The sequence below is a fragment of the Cervus elaphus genome, chromosome 27 (assembly GCF_910594005.1).
Source record: "Cervus elaphus chromosome 27, mCerEla1.1, whole genome shotgun sequence".
Taxonomy (NCBI): domain Eukaryota; kingdom Metazoa; phylum Chordata; class Mammalia; order Artiodactyla; family Cervidae; genus Cervus; species Cervus elaphus.
This window is the reverse complement of record NC_057841.1, coordinates 45,989,953-46,007,054: the sequence shown is the minus strand read 5'-3', so window position 1 is coordinate 46,007,054 and position 17,102 is coordinate 45,989,953. Positions and strand designations below refer to the sequence as shown.

At 36.5% G+C, this 17,102-nt stretch overlaps 1 protein-coding gene across 1 annotated transcript; it reads left to right on the top strand.

The window, feature by feature from the left end:
• Positions 1 to 16: 16 nt before the first annotated feature.
• CEP76 (centrosomal protein 76) lies at positions 17 to 16,015 on the top strand. The gene is made up of 12 exons (XM_043889280.1): positions 17 to 282; positions 888 to 1,043; positions 2,095 to 2,176; positions 2,782 to 3,006; positions 4,139 to 4,324; positions 5,671 to 5,768; positions 6,330 to 6,458; positions 7,890 to 8,078; positions 10,122 to 10,288; positions 11,321 to 11,654; positions 13,482 to 13,699; positions 14,129 to 16,015. The coding sequence occupies exons 1-12, from the start codon at positions 220 to 222 to the stop codon at positions 14,265 to 14,267; spliced, it is 1,986 nt and encodes a 661-aa protein (XP_043745215.1). The 5' UTR covers positions 17 to 219; the 3' UTR covers positions 14,268 to 16,015.
• Positions 16,016 to 17,102: the final 1,087 nt, after the last annotated feature.

Sequence of the window (17,102 nt, the reverse complement as noted above, 5' to 3'; positions counted from 1 at the left end):
CGGAGTCTGCGGGCGGGGCCGAGCCGGGGCGCCGGCCGAGGGGACTGACAGGCGGCACGGGGGCAGCCCGGCCGCCGTTTGGAAACAGCAGTTGTAGCCGCCCGGTTCCCCCGCCGGCCTGACGCGGCGGCCCCGGGAGCGCGCGAGGCGAGCGGTGGCGGGCTCTGGCTCCGCCGCGGAGACGCTGCGGCCGCCGGCGCGCCCGAGGGGGAGCACAGCATGTCGCTACCGCCGGAGAAGGCGTCCGAGCTGAAGCAGCTCATCCACCAGCAGCTGAGCAAGGTGAGGCGGGCGGGCGGCCGGCGGGGGCTGGGCCGGCGGGCACCGCGGAGCCGCGGGGAGAGGGCTGTGGGGCCGGAGGCCGTCACTTCACGGGAGGCGGCATGGAGGAGCTGCTGGTCCTCGGGGTCAGCAGGGCCTCCAGCCGCCGCCCCGTGCCGAGTGTCACCGTCTCTGCCCCGCGGCGGTCCTGACCCCCACCGTCTCTCCCAAACTCGTAAAGGGTCACTCCATTAACCCTCGGCCACATCTTAAAGGTTGAGAGTTGACTTTTGGCCTTTGGTCGCTCCTCCACTGCTCTGCTCTACTCTCAAAAGATTGGTTTCAGTCGAGTGTTATTTGTGGGAAAGTGCTAGCAAATGTAATAGATAAGCTTAGAGCTTCTTTTTAGAGTTAAAAATATTTATCCTTAAAGTTTTTTTTTCCTTTAAAAAAATCTTCATTCTCAGTGAATTTCGGTAACAATCTCACAGTTGAGAAACCTTCCTGAGTTTAATCTAACTACTCTCTTATTATTTTGGGGTCAATATTTTGGAAAGATGTTAGCTAGTTGGCTGTGTTTGACTGCCCTATAACGTTTTAGGTCCTAATGCGAGTTTTCTACCTAGATGGATGTCCATGGCAGGATAAGAGAAATCCTTGCTGAGACTATTCGGGAAGAATTGGCACCTGATCAACAACAACTATCAACCGAAGATTTGATCAAAGCCCTTAAACGCCGGGGAATCATTGATGATGTGATGAAAGAACTTAATTTTGTTTCTGTGAGTAATCTTTTAGAGGAAAACATTTGAGAGTCTAAGTACATTCTCATGTTTAACACCACTCTTAGGGTCCAATTTGGGGCCTCTCTTTAGTGAAACTACTTTGTGTGTGTGTGTGTGTGAAACTACTTTTTAAGTAAGACCATTGTGTCTAGTAATATCCGTGGAGCAGGTAGGATTATGTATCAGTGAAACTGAAATTATGGACCTAATTATTCCCTCTACAGTGAGAGTTTTCTCTAAATCTCTAGGTCTGAAACTTTAAGTGTGTGTATTAGTCAAATTAGTTCACTCCAGCTGTATTTTTTCTAAATTAATACTCTGGAATCTTTCTACATGAAGCTTATTATTGAAATAAACATATTGTTTGGTGCTGTGTTCCCTAAGATGAACAGATTGTTAGTTTCTTTAAGGAATTAATTGTCTGCATAAGAACTTTCAAATCTTTTCACACAAATAGGTCAGTAGTGAGGTGATGCCTCTCGGTGCACAAATTAGTAAGTAGGTCTTTTGAAAGTGAGGCAATAATGAGAGACTGTGACCTCAATACCTGGGTAACATAATGTGGAAATTGGATGGACTTCGTAATACACCAGAGAATAAGTATTTTAGTCCAGCATCCTTTTTTGGTTTTTGAGGTTTATAAACTCATTTGTTATAAAAACTGACCTAGTAATAGCTTCTGCTGTGTGAATGTCACTGCCTTATTAAAATCAGTTCTGTTCCTGGTGGAACCACAAGCCAGATGTCATTTGAGGTTTGGAGAAAATTTAACCTTCTGTAAAGTGTTAAAAATTTGTTTTAGCATTCTGTGGACATGGCTTGAAGATCATGAATTCCTTCATGTTAGACTTTAGGAGTGACCAATTAGTTGCATTACTGTTTCAGCAGACTTTTCATTATTCTAACTGTGGTAGGAGAGTAAAGGCATTTTGAGGGGGTTTTATCCTGTCTACTTTTGGTCCAGTTCTTAGTCCCATTATTGGCATTTTCTTACTTAACTGTAATTTTTGTTTTCTAATTTGTTTTGATTTTTTTTCTGCCATTCTAGGATAATGTTGATCAAGAACTCCCTTCCTCTCCAAAACAACCTGTTTGTTTTACTGACAGACAATCAACGTTATTAAAAAAAAGTATGTTTATTTCTTTTTAACATTAATTTAGTTGTGGATAGTATTGCATATAGATGTGCTTAGTGTTTTGTATTTGAGAGAAAGCGTTTCGATTACTTTTCCAGAATGAGGTACTTATATTTTTCTGATAAATCATTCAGAAAACTTAGATTCTATTTTGCATGAAATGTATCAAAGATTTAATGTATAGCTGAGTGGAAACAAAAACAGGACTATCTGTTTTTCATGTTTTATTAATATATTTTATAAATTGTATAGCCTTACTTTTTTTAATGGCAATGTAATTATCTAATAAGTATACTTACTGAGTTGGTAATTGTCCAAGATGATTTGTTGTATAAGAAACTAAAGAAAAAAAGATATACTAAACTTTGGCTCCAACTCCTGTCTAGCTGGAAGAAAGTAGCCAAAATATAAATCAGAAAAAGATATCCTATTACGTATTTTTTCTTCCCTGGGTACAAATGAGCCTGGTATATGGTAGACTTGTTACTCTTCCTTTTTTTAGTCTTTGGTTTTATTTCTGTCAAGTTATTTCCTGTTGTCTTGATCACATTGCTTAAGTTGATTGGCAGTTTCCTCATATGTATTGCTACACTTTACAGCTAATATTGATCCAACACGGAGGTATCTTTACCTTCAGGTTTTGGGTGGAAAAGCTTTCTTGGAACATCTGCAAGAACCTGAGCCTTTACCCGGACAAGCTTGTTCAACCTTTACCTTATGTTTACATTTTCGAAACCAACGTTTTCGTTCTAAACCTGTTCCGTGTGCCTGTGAACCAGATTTTCATGACGGCTTTTTACTTGAAGTACACAGAGAAAATTTAGGTAAGGAGCAATGATAAACTGTCATTTAATTTTGTAAATCTTCGTTAAATCTTATCGCAGAACAACTTTAACAACTTTTGCTTAAGAGATTTATAATGGATGAATCTCCCCAGTCTTTTGTTTTATTTGTTTTTTCCCTTACTGCTTTTTTCCTATGTAAATTAGTACTACCTACCTTCTTGCTTTATTTTTGGCTAGTTTTCCCTGAAGGTTACTTTTGACTTTTAATGGGTGATTGTTTAGTAGTAAACATTTAAATACTTGTTAGGTGGAGAATGAGACGGGATCCTCTTCATTTCTGAAAGATGGTTTGATTTATGATGTTAGTAACTTTTACAAGTGAGAGTTTAGACGTGAATCTGTAACTCATTTTTAAGACTTTAAAATTATGATACTCGATTACTATCATTATTTTACATTTTTCCTTCCTGTAAAGGTGTCATATCTTAGTTGTGGATGTCAAAATGTTTATATTTGTAAATTTAACAAAGTTGTAGCATTATACATTCAGAATTTTAGATTGCTGAAATAGCTAGTGCACTACTAAAATTTTATTATTTTTTGCCCGGTGAAAAGTATTACCTTAATAAGGCAGTTACTGGCTTAAATTGGTAGCTCCAAGGTGCTGGATCTTTCACTTTTGTGTAGATAATACAGTGTTTTTTTTCCTAGAGGTTTCAGTTCAGTTCAGTTCAGTCGCTCAGTCGTGTCTGACTCTTTGTGACCCCATGAACTGCAGCACGCCAGGCTTCCCTGTCCATCACTAACTCCTGGAGCTTTAAGGATAAAGATATTTTGGGGAATAATGTTGACATATTTCAAGGATTTTTATAGTGGTAGCATATACTTAATTTATGTACTTTTGAAGAATAGACTTAACCTCTTAGAAAACACCAATATGCATTAAGCAACTAGATAACTTGTCACAGTTCCACCAGTCTTCTGAAAAGTTAGCAACAGAAATGGGACTATTCTTTTATTCCCACTCTGTTGTATACTTTCTGAGGCATTGCTGACTTATTCTGTTGGTTTTATATGTTTATTATTAGTATCCTTTTCAGTGAAAATATTCTTTTACGTTGGCCTAACTGGATATGTCATGTGGTGTAATGTTTTTGGTTTATGTTGCTAGGTGATGGAACGAGAATGGCTGACTCTACCACAATGTTATCAATAAGTGACCCAGTTCATATGGTGCTAATCAAGACAGACATATTTGCTGAGACCACTTTAGTTGCATCCTATTTTCTTGAATGGCGATCAGTGTTGGGCTCAGAAAATGGAGTGACCAATCTTACTGTGGAACTTATGGGTGTAGGTATGACGATTAATATCACTGTTACCTTTTTATAGCCACAGTTTGTAAATATATTTTATGTTTTAAAAATGCCTTTGTAAACCAGGAGGGAAACATGTAGAAAGAATTTGTTGGAATTACAGTTGGACTCTAGTATCGGAGTCTGGGGAAGTGTCTTGAGTAGTGTGAATATTGGACTTCTCTGTCACTCTCGCCTTGTTTTAAGGAAAAAAAAAATTTCTGGGAGATACATAAAGAAATCTTGAGGGCTTTTCCTCTCCAAATTTATTTGCTAAGAATAAAGTTAAGATTTCTTGACACAAACATGCAGGCATGCACCCATACATGATAGCTTGTACCCCAGCCCTGCCAGGGTAGGTTCTTAGAGAATCTGGAGTAGATGTTCCTCTCACCTCTTCCAGGTGGGACAGGGGCTCACACACTTGCCCAGTGCTGCTGTCGTCAGTGTCCCCTTGGAGATCGGACATGGTACCTGTATTGTCACCACTGTGTCCCTGGGTTCTTGCAGGTTCCCTGATATATAATACATATTTGCTAGTGGAATGAAAGGCAAAATAAAAGCTGCACTGTTGTAAGCACTACGTATAATGGAATTATTTTGGTATTAAAATTTGATTACAGAGTTAAGCTTGACCAGTGGACAATAGAGCTTTTTAGTAAGTTAGATTTCGATAGGTTAGACCCAGAATACATTTTTCCTTAAGTAAATAGTAGGGAAAAAGCTTTATGTAGGAGATTTATTTTCAAAAGAGATACCCATTGTTTGTTTTTAAATATAAGCCTAACACAATAACCATAGGAATGACCTGGAGATGTCTGATTTATCACAAAAATATTAAATAGTTATGGTGTGAAGTATATTTGTTTTCTAATTCTTTAAGTCCAGGCATGGATTAAAAATTGTACTCATATGTAATGTGAAAAACGGGAAGGGATAAATGGAAATTACTATAAGTGGCAAAATGTATAAATATTTTCTGAGAATGAGGCATTAACAGTTGCTTTGACTTTGTTTTTAATGAAGATAAAAATCAAGACTCATAAATCCTTTAGGTCTGAAAAAGTCACTTAAAAGTGATCGAGAAGCTAGGAAAACAGGTAATCTCCTTATAACTAGGTAAAAGTCTTTGAACAAAATAAAAACCAATTTGAGCTGGGTTTTTTTTTTTTTTTTTTTTGAGCTGGGTTTTTAATATGAATATAAAAGGTGAGTTTGAATATTGTCTTATTCCATGTAAGTGATAAAGCACAAAATTCTTAAATTAGTTTGGTTAAGCTTTGATTGACTAAATATACCGAGTATTGAAACTTCTGAAGTTAAATTTAACATTTATTTACATTTACAGGCACAGAATCTAAAGTTTCTGTAGGAATTTTAAACATAAAACTTGAGATGTACCCACCGCTCAATCAAACATTATCTCAAGAAGTAGTGAATACACAGGTAAATAATCCTGAGTTTCTTTTCTTTGTGTGTTTTCATACTTGTAAATCCTAGGAAGTGTTCTCTTTTTAGAAAATTATCATTTATTAGTTGTAAGCAAGACAATGATAGTATGACGTTATTTAGAAATTTTTGTCTGGATCAAAAAAGGTAGCTCTGACTGGTATGGGGTCTTCCCAGGTGTCTCACCGATAAAGAACCTGCCTGTGATGCAGGATATACAGGGGGCTTGGGTTCGATCCCTGTGCTGGGAAGATACCCTGGAGGAGGCAGTGGCAGCCCACTCTAGTATTCTTGCCTGGAGAATCCCATGGACAGAGGAGCCTGGCAGGCCAGAGACCATGGGGTCACAGAGAGTCAGACATGATTGGCATGGAGACTGGATTGTCCTGGGAAGTGTGAGAACAGGGAGGCCAGTTAGGGGCCCTTATGGATGACAGATGATGGTGTCCTGATTGAGTAGTGCTAAAGATGGAGGAGGTGCATAGACTTGTTCCATGTTTTGTGATCATTATTGAAGAGAATGAATATAAATTGATAAGTATATTTTTAAATTTCAAGCTTGCTTTGGAACGTCAGAAAACTGCAGAGAAAGAGCGGTTATTTCTTGTGTATGCTAAGCAGTGGTGGAGAGAATATCTGCAGATTCGACCCTCACACAATTCACGACTGGTGAAGATTTTTGCACAGGTTTGTAAATTGTATGAGAAGTTTCACAGCTGTATTTGAGATTTACTGGTTGTAAACATCAATTCCAATTAACTTTAATTTGTAAAATATATTTATTCCAGACAAGTGAAAATTTATTTGTAAAACAAAATGCTGATTTTGTAATAATCTGACAGTAGTAAGTAGGTGAGTGACATATCACAACCTTTGTTTTATTATGCTTTTTATTTTCAGTTACTGTTTTTCTAAACCATTTTTGAACATGTTTAATTTAAACTGGATGAAAACTCATTTTGTTTAATTTGGAGTGTGTCCTCCATTGATACTTTGTACTAGATAAGTAGTAGGACACTTTGCAATTTACATGTAAATTCAGCTTTCAGGTGCAGAATTGGTAGTGTAGGCATGTATTTTTTTGTTAGGGTATTTTTTAAGACAAGGAGTATTACATGTAATGAGTCTATTCAACCAAGATCTCTAAGCTGCTAACCACTCATATTTAACTATAGCATTTCAGTTATGTATCTCTGCCTCTATTTTTTCTGTATCCTAAGCCTGTTTTCTGTCATTAGTAAACCAACATAAATAATCAGATCCAGATCTTTTTTTTTTAATAGCTTCTGAGGAACCATTCAGATATTTTTCTATGTATTCAGTCTTGTGTAGGTGCCATGAAAGCATATGAGTGTAGTGTTGTGAGTACTGTGTCTCAGATCCTGTACATTTGTGTAGCTTTTCCCTACATTCCCTATCTTTTAGGACAGGCTAAAGGTGGTTCACTTTCTAGATGAGAAGCTTGGGAGTGGACTGCATAGTTGGTTGGTGATGGGAATGTGGGAATGTCTTCTGACTTCCTGACAGCCTTGTCTGTATGTTGACTGACAGGCAGGAGGGGAGCAGTGACATTGGGACAAGGGCGAAGAGAAACCAGCCCAAGTATAACTGGCCCCCTCTTCTTTGTGTAGTCTGGAATGTGGTCGTTCACTGCCCCGTTGGAGCAGAGAGGACAGGGAGGGAGGGGGAAGTGGACCAGAGAAACGGCCCATGGAAGAGCTGAATAACACCCCATGCCTTCTTTATCAGCTCATCCCTTGACATCCACTTAGGTGTTTCCATGCCTTGGCGGTTGTGAGTGATGCTTAAGTGATGGGATGGATGTGTAGCTGTGTCTTTGAGACACTGACTTCAGTTGGTTTGGACACATATCCACGGGTGGGGTTGCCAGGTCATATGATGATTTAAGTTCTTAATGTCATAGGCTTTGAAGAGAAGTTATGAGAATTAAGAGAAAAATTGTATATACAACACTCAGTAGCCTAGTGCTGGATGCAAGGTAAGCAAGTGCTCGAATGGTGTCCAGGATTATTTTCTCTCTGATGGGTTCTGAGACAAAGTGTTAAAATTGGAAATGATTAACTGTCACTACAGATAATGTTTTCCCTTCCCCTCCAGGATGAAAATGGGATTAACAGACCAGTCTGTTCTTACGTCAAACCACTTCGAGCTGGAAGGCTTTTGGACACTCCAAGGCAAGCAGCAAGATTTGTCAATGTCCTTGGTTATGAACGAGCCCCTGTTATCGGAGGAGGAGGTAAACAGGAGCAGTGGTGTACTCTGCTGGCCTTTCTCTGTAGAAACAAGGTATCCTACACACATACTAGAACTAAAAACCAGTACACTGTAGTTACTGTGAGTTGATGGTATATTTGTAAAAGAATTAACTTAGGAAAAAAGTATATATTGGGGTATTTTCTAATCTCCTGTGTCAAAATTGTTGATAGTATTATAAAAATTAGACTCTAGCATTCTAACTCTTTTGAAACAGAATGAAAAAAAAATTTCTTTATTATTGTTTTGAAATAATTTTTAGTCTGAAGTTGTATAAGCAGTACATATCGGTATTCACAAGGCAGAGCTTACAGAATGGGAAAAACACTTAGATTAGAGATTGATTGTTGATTGGAAGGATTTTATCTTAAGACAGTTGAAAACAGTTAAACATTATTTATTGAAAAAATTATTTCATTTATTTCCAAGTTGTAATTCCCAAAAGTTGTATGTATAGATTTAAACTTAAAATAAAAACTTCAAATATAGTAGGAATATATTGTATATATTTAAAATGATTTCCTAAATAATTCATTTGTAATACAAATAATCACCCCTTTTGATTCACTATTTTCTTTTCTTGAGTTTGTTTGAGGAGAAAGCACATCTTGAACTTTGAAAATTATTAAAAATATTTTTCTTACAAAACATTAGTTTTATAATAGTAGATGTGAAATTTCACCCATAATTATATTTTTCATCTATTTATATATTTTTATGTTTTTCTCGTGTGTATATATTTTTCCCATAACAGCAATTGATATAAATAGAATTGCGTGTCCTGCTTTATAAATTAGCTTTATGCTATGAACGTTTTCCCATGTGTTGCTCAGATACTATGATCTCCAGTATCTCCAGACATACTATGAATGTCTGAATGAAATTTTTATTAGCTGATACATAAAATCTACCTAATGATTTTGCCATCATAGGAACTGTTTCTTTTGGGTAAGTTAGGATTGCTTCCAAATTTTTGATATCACTGTGAATGAATTTTTGCATTGAATATCTTTGGTTATATTGTAATTTTTTTCTTTTGAGATTTTTTCCTAATACAGAATCTCAGTGTACAGAAATGACTGACTGGGTCTAAAAGGTTGGGTATTAATGGTTTTCAAAAGTCAGTTTAACATTTATAAGATGCTGTTTGTTTTATTATTGTTAACTAAAAGACAGCAGTGTAGAGCTACCAGTGCAGAATTTGGGGGCCGAGAGCTCATCCCTCATTCTAACTCTGAAATCAGTAGTTATTTTGCTTTTGTATGTTACCAGTACTACACTGAAGTACGTATCTTCATATAATTGTGGCCTTACTGTGTAACATTTGAATAAGGTTTTTCACAGAAAATGGCTATTTTCTATTATTTTTGTAGTTTTTGTAATTTTTTTAAATTGTGAAAGTAATATAACATTATCAAAGAGAGTTTACACAAGAAAAAGGGAAGCTCTATATAACCTGCCCTAATGACAGCCATTGTTGTTTTTTTATCCAGTCATTTTTTCTGTGTATTTCCTTAAAACGATCAAGTATAGATACTTTAAATCATTGTTTTAAGCTTGAGTGCCATTTATTGGCATTTCCTCCTCTATGACCAGTCATCTTGTGTGTTCTTGCCCTTTAGCTATTTATCTTTAAATTCTTACTGCTTTGGGGGCACTTCCGTGATGGTTAAGGGGATGAGGGTTTGGCCTCAAGTGCATTTAAGGCCAAAAACCAAAACATTAAACAGAAACAATATTGTAACAGACTTAATAAAGACTTTAAGAACAGTCAACATAAAAAAAAAAAATCTTCAAAAAATTCTTACTGCTTCTATGTTGTGTGAGTTCTTTGTAAACTATGGAGTCTTGAAGTGTATGTTAAGACTGTCAGTTTTGTAGGCACTGACTTTGTAAAACGGGTGCTTCTAAAATGCACATTGTTTTTCCCCCTCATTGTTTTAGCTTAACACTGGCCTAAATGATTAAAAGTAAAAATTTAGTTAACACTTTTTAATTGCAATTTTGTATTTAAATATTTAATGCGGAAACCATGTGAGGGAGTAAGTACTTCATGTTACTTCCTTTTGTTTGCAGGGAGACTGTGAAGACCACGCCAACCTTCTGTGCAGCCTCCTGCTCGGGTACGGGCTGGAAGCTTTCGTCTGTGTTGGGACCAAGGCCAAGGGCGTGCCCCATGCATGGGTCATGACGTGTGGCACTGATGGGACCGTGACTTTTTGGGAGAGTTTAACAGGACACAGGTTTGTCAGCCACGTTTATAGGGATATTAGCACAAAGGTGTAAATGTTGTCAACTGTAGGTTCTGTTTTATTGATGGTATCAGAAGGCACATATTGATAATTTGGGGTATGTTAAAAAATTGCCTCAATTAAGATAGCTATGAACTAAGTTAAGAAAATTTGTATACATAAAATATTCTTTACCAACATGATATTAATAAAAAATAAATTATGCTTACTTTTAATTTTGTATAATTGGCATATAGTTTTGGGCTTTTTTTGGGGGGTGGGGGTGGGCCATGCGGCATATGGGATCTTAGTACCCAGACCAGGGATTGAACCCACGCCCCCTGCAGTGGAAGCATGGAATCTTAACCACTGGACTGCCAAGGAAGTCCAGGCATATGTGTTTTCTGATGATTGTTCCTAAGCCTAAAAATAAATTCAAGTTGTAAATCATTTCTTTTGAAAACTTGACATGGTTACCAACTCCTTGTTGGTAAATCCAGTTTACATTTTCTCGGTGTCATCAGATTTTGATAGATTGAAATGTTCCCTCCTTCCTCGAACATTCTCTTTTTTAGCTTCTCTCATAGCACTGTGTTTCAGCTTTCATAGTTCCTCTCTGGCTGTTCTCTGTTTTCCTTCTTTTTGCCTCAGATGTGGGAGTTCCTGAAGGCACAGCCCTGAACCCTCTTCTCATTTTCCTGGATTTTCTGTTTCCCTGGGTGATAATCATTTTAGTTAGTTGTGCCTAAAAATGTGTGGCTAAATTATTTTGTTACCTGGATAATGTTTGTGATCTTAATGCTATGCATGGAATATATTCTTATGTTGAAGGACTAAAATTGGTTTCTGTATCATAAGATGTGCCATCCAGTCTATGTGATGTAATCAATTTGTGGAAATACAAGGAGAAACAAATATTAAACTCTAGTCTTGGGAAGTAGTTATGACCTTAAGTGTTAGAGTAATTTTTTTCCTCAGTAAGCTGCTGCTGTCGTCTTAATTTCTGAGTTCTTACTATATAAAACTATGATTAACCTTTTTTAGGTACCTCCACAAACCTATCAACCCTGATGAGCCTCCGGTTGCCGAACAGCCCAAACCATTGTACCCGTATCGAACAATTGGTTGTGTTTTCAATCATCAGACGTTCCTGGGAAACTGTCAGCCCTCTGACTCAGTGGAAAGCTGTGTGTTTGATCTGAATGATGAGTCCAAGTGGAAACCCATGAGTGAAGAAGCAGTTAAATCCGTGTGTGCTCCGGGGGCCACCACGTCCCTGCCTCCCTTCCCTCCGCTGTGTGCGTCCACTATCGACGCTTCTGTGACAAGCAATGAGATAGAAATGCAGCTCAGGCTGCTTGTGTCGGAACACAGGAAGGTAATTAACACTGAGATTTGGGCTTTCCTGTATTTTGCTCATGTTTATGTATTTAAAAGATTTTTTTTTTTTTTGGTGTGTAAAATAATTTCAATCACTATTCTAGCCCTAAATAAAACAAATTCAGTCCTTTCCTTTATGAAAGTTGTGGTTTTGAAAGTCATAGGAGTAAAACTCTGAGATTCAAAACGTTCTGAATTCACCAGTACTTACAGAAATTATTACATCCTTGTCCTTGTAGGAATGAAGAACGGTGGACTTGTTGAGACTTTTTTGAATACTACTGTTTGGATTTTCTCTTTGTACTTATTTAAATCATTCCCCATTGACAATATTGGGTTACATTTTTTCATTTTCATTTTTTTTCCAGGTTTGTTTAGTTGTTTTATTTTTCTGTTACACTAGGTAGGTGTAAGATTATAGCCTCATGGTGGCTTTGATTTACATTTCCTTGATTACTAACAAGATCAAGCTTCTTAGTAGCCATTTAGATTTCGTGAAGGGCCTTAAAAGAAACATAAAAAAGCACTGATCATAATGGAAAAGATTAGTGTATGTTAATAACTTACTTTCATCAGAACTCATTAAGAGAGTGAAAAAGCAGCCTTGGAGTGGTAAAAGTTACTTGCCACGCATATAATCAACCAAAGACTAGAGTCCAGAACTTGCACAGAAGGTTGATTTCTAATTCACCTTTTGGGATTCCCTATTACTCCCCTCCTTGGGTGAGCCCTGATTCTCATGGTCCTTGAAACCATCAGAGACACTCTGAGTTATCAGCTGTGTTCTCTGGGCTCCCAGTTACTCTTCCCTTTAGCCTATAAAATCTTCTTACCTACTTGCCAACTTCTCAGGGTGTTCAGGAGTGTGTTTTGGGAAGTATTGAATGTGGCACTTGTAGTGTGTTTCCAGCAGTAGGTGGGCCAGGGCTCCATCTCCTACCTCCATCGCTTGTATTGCCTTTTACTTTCTTAGCTTCTGTTTGAAAATGAAACTGACATTTTAATACATTATAAGAACTACATGTTTAGAAAAAAGAGAACAAAGCTGAGCTGGATGCCATTGATGGTTGCTTGCTAAGTTAATGGTGTCTATAAGCCCGAAAGTAAGAGTCACAGGAAGAAGATAGGTGGTCCCTTGGGATCACTTGAAACCAGTTATAACAGAATGTGAGATTAGATCTGTTATAATAATCAAAATATTTAGAATTTTTAGTTTGTAGCATTTAAAAAAAATTGCATGTCTAGGTAGCAATGGTTCATTTGATGTCATAAGTGAAATTATAATTGCCTTCAGCATGTCTTAAGCTCCCAGAGGGCCTGTAGCTGCTGCTTTTTGGTGCCTTTTGCAGAATAAATGCTCAGTAAATGTTTGTGTTTAATTATATGCACAATTTGTTGACATTTCTCCCCTACTACAGTTGAATTTATTGTGGGAGCAATCAGGTTAAGCAGATTCAATCTCGTGAAAGTCTTTAAAGTTAAAATTTGACCTCAGAATTCATTGACATGTTGTCTTCCTCAGTACGACAATTCCTTATGGTCTTTCCTTGTGGATATTAAAGGAGTACAGGATTTGCAGCCTTCACTAACATCATTGCATTAGCTGCCTTTTGTTATTTCTCTAAGAAGTAAAACCTGATAGATACCTGTTTTTCCTTTTATAATTTTTACTTCTTTGTATCCTTATAGTAATTAATAGGAAGCTAAGAAAATTATGACAGATTTTAAAAATCATTTCTTGGCATACATTAAAATAATCAACATTATAATTGTAATTAGTTTTTTAAAATATTGTGTTTTGCTTTTTCCATTTCGATTGCTGTAGGACCTTGGCCTCACTACTGTCTGGGAAGACCAGCTTTCTTATCTCTTGTCACCAGCTCTGGCGTCTTATGAATTTGAGCGTACAACAAGCATATCTGCGGGCAATGAAGAGTTTCAGGATGCTATCAGAAGGGCTGTGCCTGATGGCCACACATTTAAAGGGTTCCCAATACACTTCGTGTATAGAAATGCGAGGCGCGCGTTTGCCACGTGTCTGCGGTAAGGTGGAATTTACGATGTCTTGGTGTTTTTGACATAATCTCAGTGAACACTTGGCGCTAATTTAGGAATGACTTCAGAGTCACACAGGGAGCTTCTGTAGTGACCTGTCCTCTTGCCTCAGACTGTGATTCATTAGGGCCAGAGTAGCTCTCGAGAGCTCCGGGTTGTTTTCCCCAGTGATTCTGTCGAGGATCACTGATCTTGTCTAGTGTAATTTTAAAAACTTAATAGGCTACGAGGAAATAGTTGGTTTTTTTTTTTTTTTTTTTGAGGAAATAGTTTATAATTTCAATAGTTTTACCACAATTGGAGAGTCCTTGATAACAGAGACAGGATTTTTAAAAATCATTTTAAATACCGACTTTCTTGGAAATAAAGTAAAACCTAAATTCATTTCTTAATTGAATCCATTTTCTCTTTTCTAAGGTCTCCTTTCTGTGAAGAAATCATCTGTTGCCGTGGAGACCAGGTGCGCCTGGCAGTTCGTGTCCGCGTGTTTACTTACCCTGAATCTGCTTGTGCTGTTTGGATCATGTTTGCTTGTAAATATCGCTCAGTACTATAGGACTAAGTTTCTATAAGACTATACCTGTGTTTTATTAGAATTTTACACATTGTATTGATAATAATACTAGGTGTTTCAAGGTTCATTACTTTAAAAATCACAATCTGGCTTTGATGTCATATTTAACTTTTGTATAAGCCTCACTAATAATGTTTGAAAAGTATGATGATGTGTGTTTAAAAATTAAGGATGAAAAACTTGTATAAATCTGACAGGATGTTAGTATAAATTAAGTGTTTGTCTTATTTTAATAAATACTACTTTGCTTATAAGTAGTCAGTAGTTTAAACATGAAAATAAAATTTACTTAGTTTTCTTTGCATTAACAGGTAATCAGAAAGTTATTTGCCTAAGGATTTGAGCCATAGTGAAATTAATACGATCATTATTTTTCATAGAGTAATGGGATTATTTTATATAAATTAGGAGAAATTAACTTCACAACATTTATTTATTACATAGGTGAAATACATTTTGATGAATTTACCACTTTTGTGGTTTACCCATAACCACAGGGATATTTGTGACTCTCTAGAGAGTTAGGGGAAGACATGGATGCAGGAGCAGAGAAAAAACTCGTACCAGAAAAGCATAAATATTAATAACAAACCACACATGAAAGTATGCAAACAATTTATAAATATTTGTTAGTTTGATTCATTGTAAAAGTGAATTGTGTATTTTATTATTTTTATTTTTGCTTATTTATTTTTGAATTGAGTATTTTAGAAAAAATTTGTCATACCCTTTTGTTCTATGTTGAAATTGTTTTCTGTAATTGATATTGGCAGTCTGTCGCTGATTTTCTGTGGTCAGAGCATTCTTGACTAGCCTCTCATGGAGTCTGTCTTTTGAAATCAGTTTTTGTTTCTTTCTTTTCTCTTTATGACAAAAGCATCCATTTGTATGTGGCAAATGTAAATCAGAGAATCATTATGTGAGGCCACTGAAAAATGAGCATCTGTGAGCGCCTCCATGCTGATGTTTGTTTTTAAGTTGAGAACAGTGCGCTTTGAAGAGGTTATAGTGGTTTAAATTTTATGGGAAGCTGCCTGACAGGATTGCCTTGCTGTCCACCCGCCTCTCTGTACAGCTCTCATTCATTCCTACACCCACCGGGCTTCTTACGAAAGTGACTATACCTAGCGGCTGTGCAAGTTACGCTTTTCATTGATAATTCAACATGGCAAATAAAATGATTTAATATTTTAGAAATTAAAATCTAAAGATATTCTAAAATTTACTTTTTAATTTTTACATATGTAATTATTTATGATATAACTTGTTTAAAAAGTCTGAATATATCTCTCGTATCAATTTTTATTGAAAATGACCAGAAATCAGAAGTTTCTTGAGACTGACATGACTTTAGAGAATCAGCAAGATAAGAATTAAGACTTTTTGGTCTGTTACCAGAGTTACTTGCAAAGCTATCAACAGGAAAGATTGCTTGTAATTTTCAGCTTTTGGAACAAACTATTTGTGAGGCATGTCCTAGGAGGCAGATTGATACATGACATCACGGCTATGTTTTCTTTGAGGCTGAGCTTCCTGCATTAGTGTGTCAAGAGTAACACATGTACTTGTAATGCGCCTTTGGTGTAAATTCTAAAATAAATTTCCTTTTTATGCACTTTAATAGAGCCTGGCATGAATTAATATTTTCCTTTAAAGATGGAATTTACATTGTATATTTAGCTCTGTCATAAAAGTTGTTTTTCTATTAAAATTGTAAACTTTTTAAAATATAATGCTTCTAATGTGTTCATTTTGACAGTATGTGCACTAACATAGTTCTCTAAACATATGTAATATATAATAGGTATTTATATAATAGAATGTCAGAAATTAGAAACTTCATTACTCAAGCATAAACTTGTTGAGTAAAACTTATTAAATTCAGTTTCAACCAACTGAACACTCTAGGCGCCCTTAAGATTGTTTCTAACAACAACAACAAAAGATTGTTTCTAACAATGAGGTGGAAATTTTTAGCTATGATCGAAAACATCTTTAACCTGTTGGTTCTGGGAGGTACACACATTTGAAACCCATTTTTCTACTTCTTAACAAAGACAGGAGTTGAGTCAAAATGCAGGCTTTATATTTGAAAAATAGTGTTGCTCATAAAATAGTATCTATCCTGTGCTTGATATCTGACCATTGGAAGGCATTAGTTAATGAACATGAGTTGCTTAAACGAATTAATTTACACTTCTGGTTTATAAACAAAATAGGTTAGACTACAGTTTGCAGTTTCATAATTTTTTTCTTTACCTCAGATGACAACTTTGTACTTTCTACTTCAGGTAAGTATAGGAGTTAGATCTGTTTTTGTTTTTTTTTTTCTTTTTTTTTTTTTTTCGGGAGTTAGATCTGTTTTTAACATGCACGTACCTTTTATACCAATGATAGTAGCATTGCTTTCCAGCTGTTGGTAGCTAAGAAATTATTTGAGACTAGCCAAAACCTATGTAAAATCTTAACAAAATAACCAAACATATAAACTAGAAAGCATCCAATTTTGAAGAACCTTATCCTATTGCTCATAGCACACTCTGTCTGAAGTGCAAGTTTGTTTATAATCACCAACTTGTATTCCTGCTGTACCAGGCTCTTCTGCTGTGCTGGTACCTGACGTTTCAGGTATCACTACTTTGTTTTAAGTTTTGAAATTGGGAAGTGTGAGAATCTTCCAACTTTGTCCTTCAAGATTGTTTTGGCTGTTCTGGGTGCTTTGCAATTCCATACGAATTTTATAATCAGCTTGTCGATTTCTACAGAAAGGCAGGCAGGGTAGCAGGGTTGTCTCGGGTTTGTGCCTTGGTTTGTGGA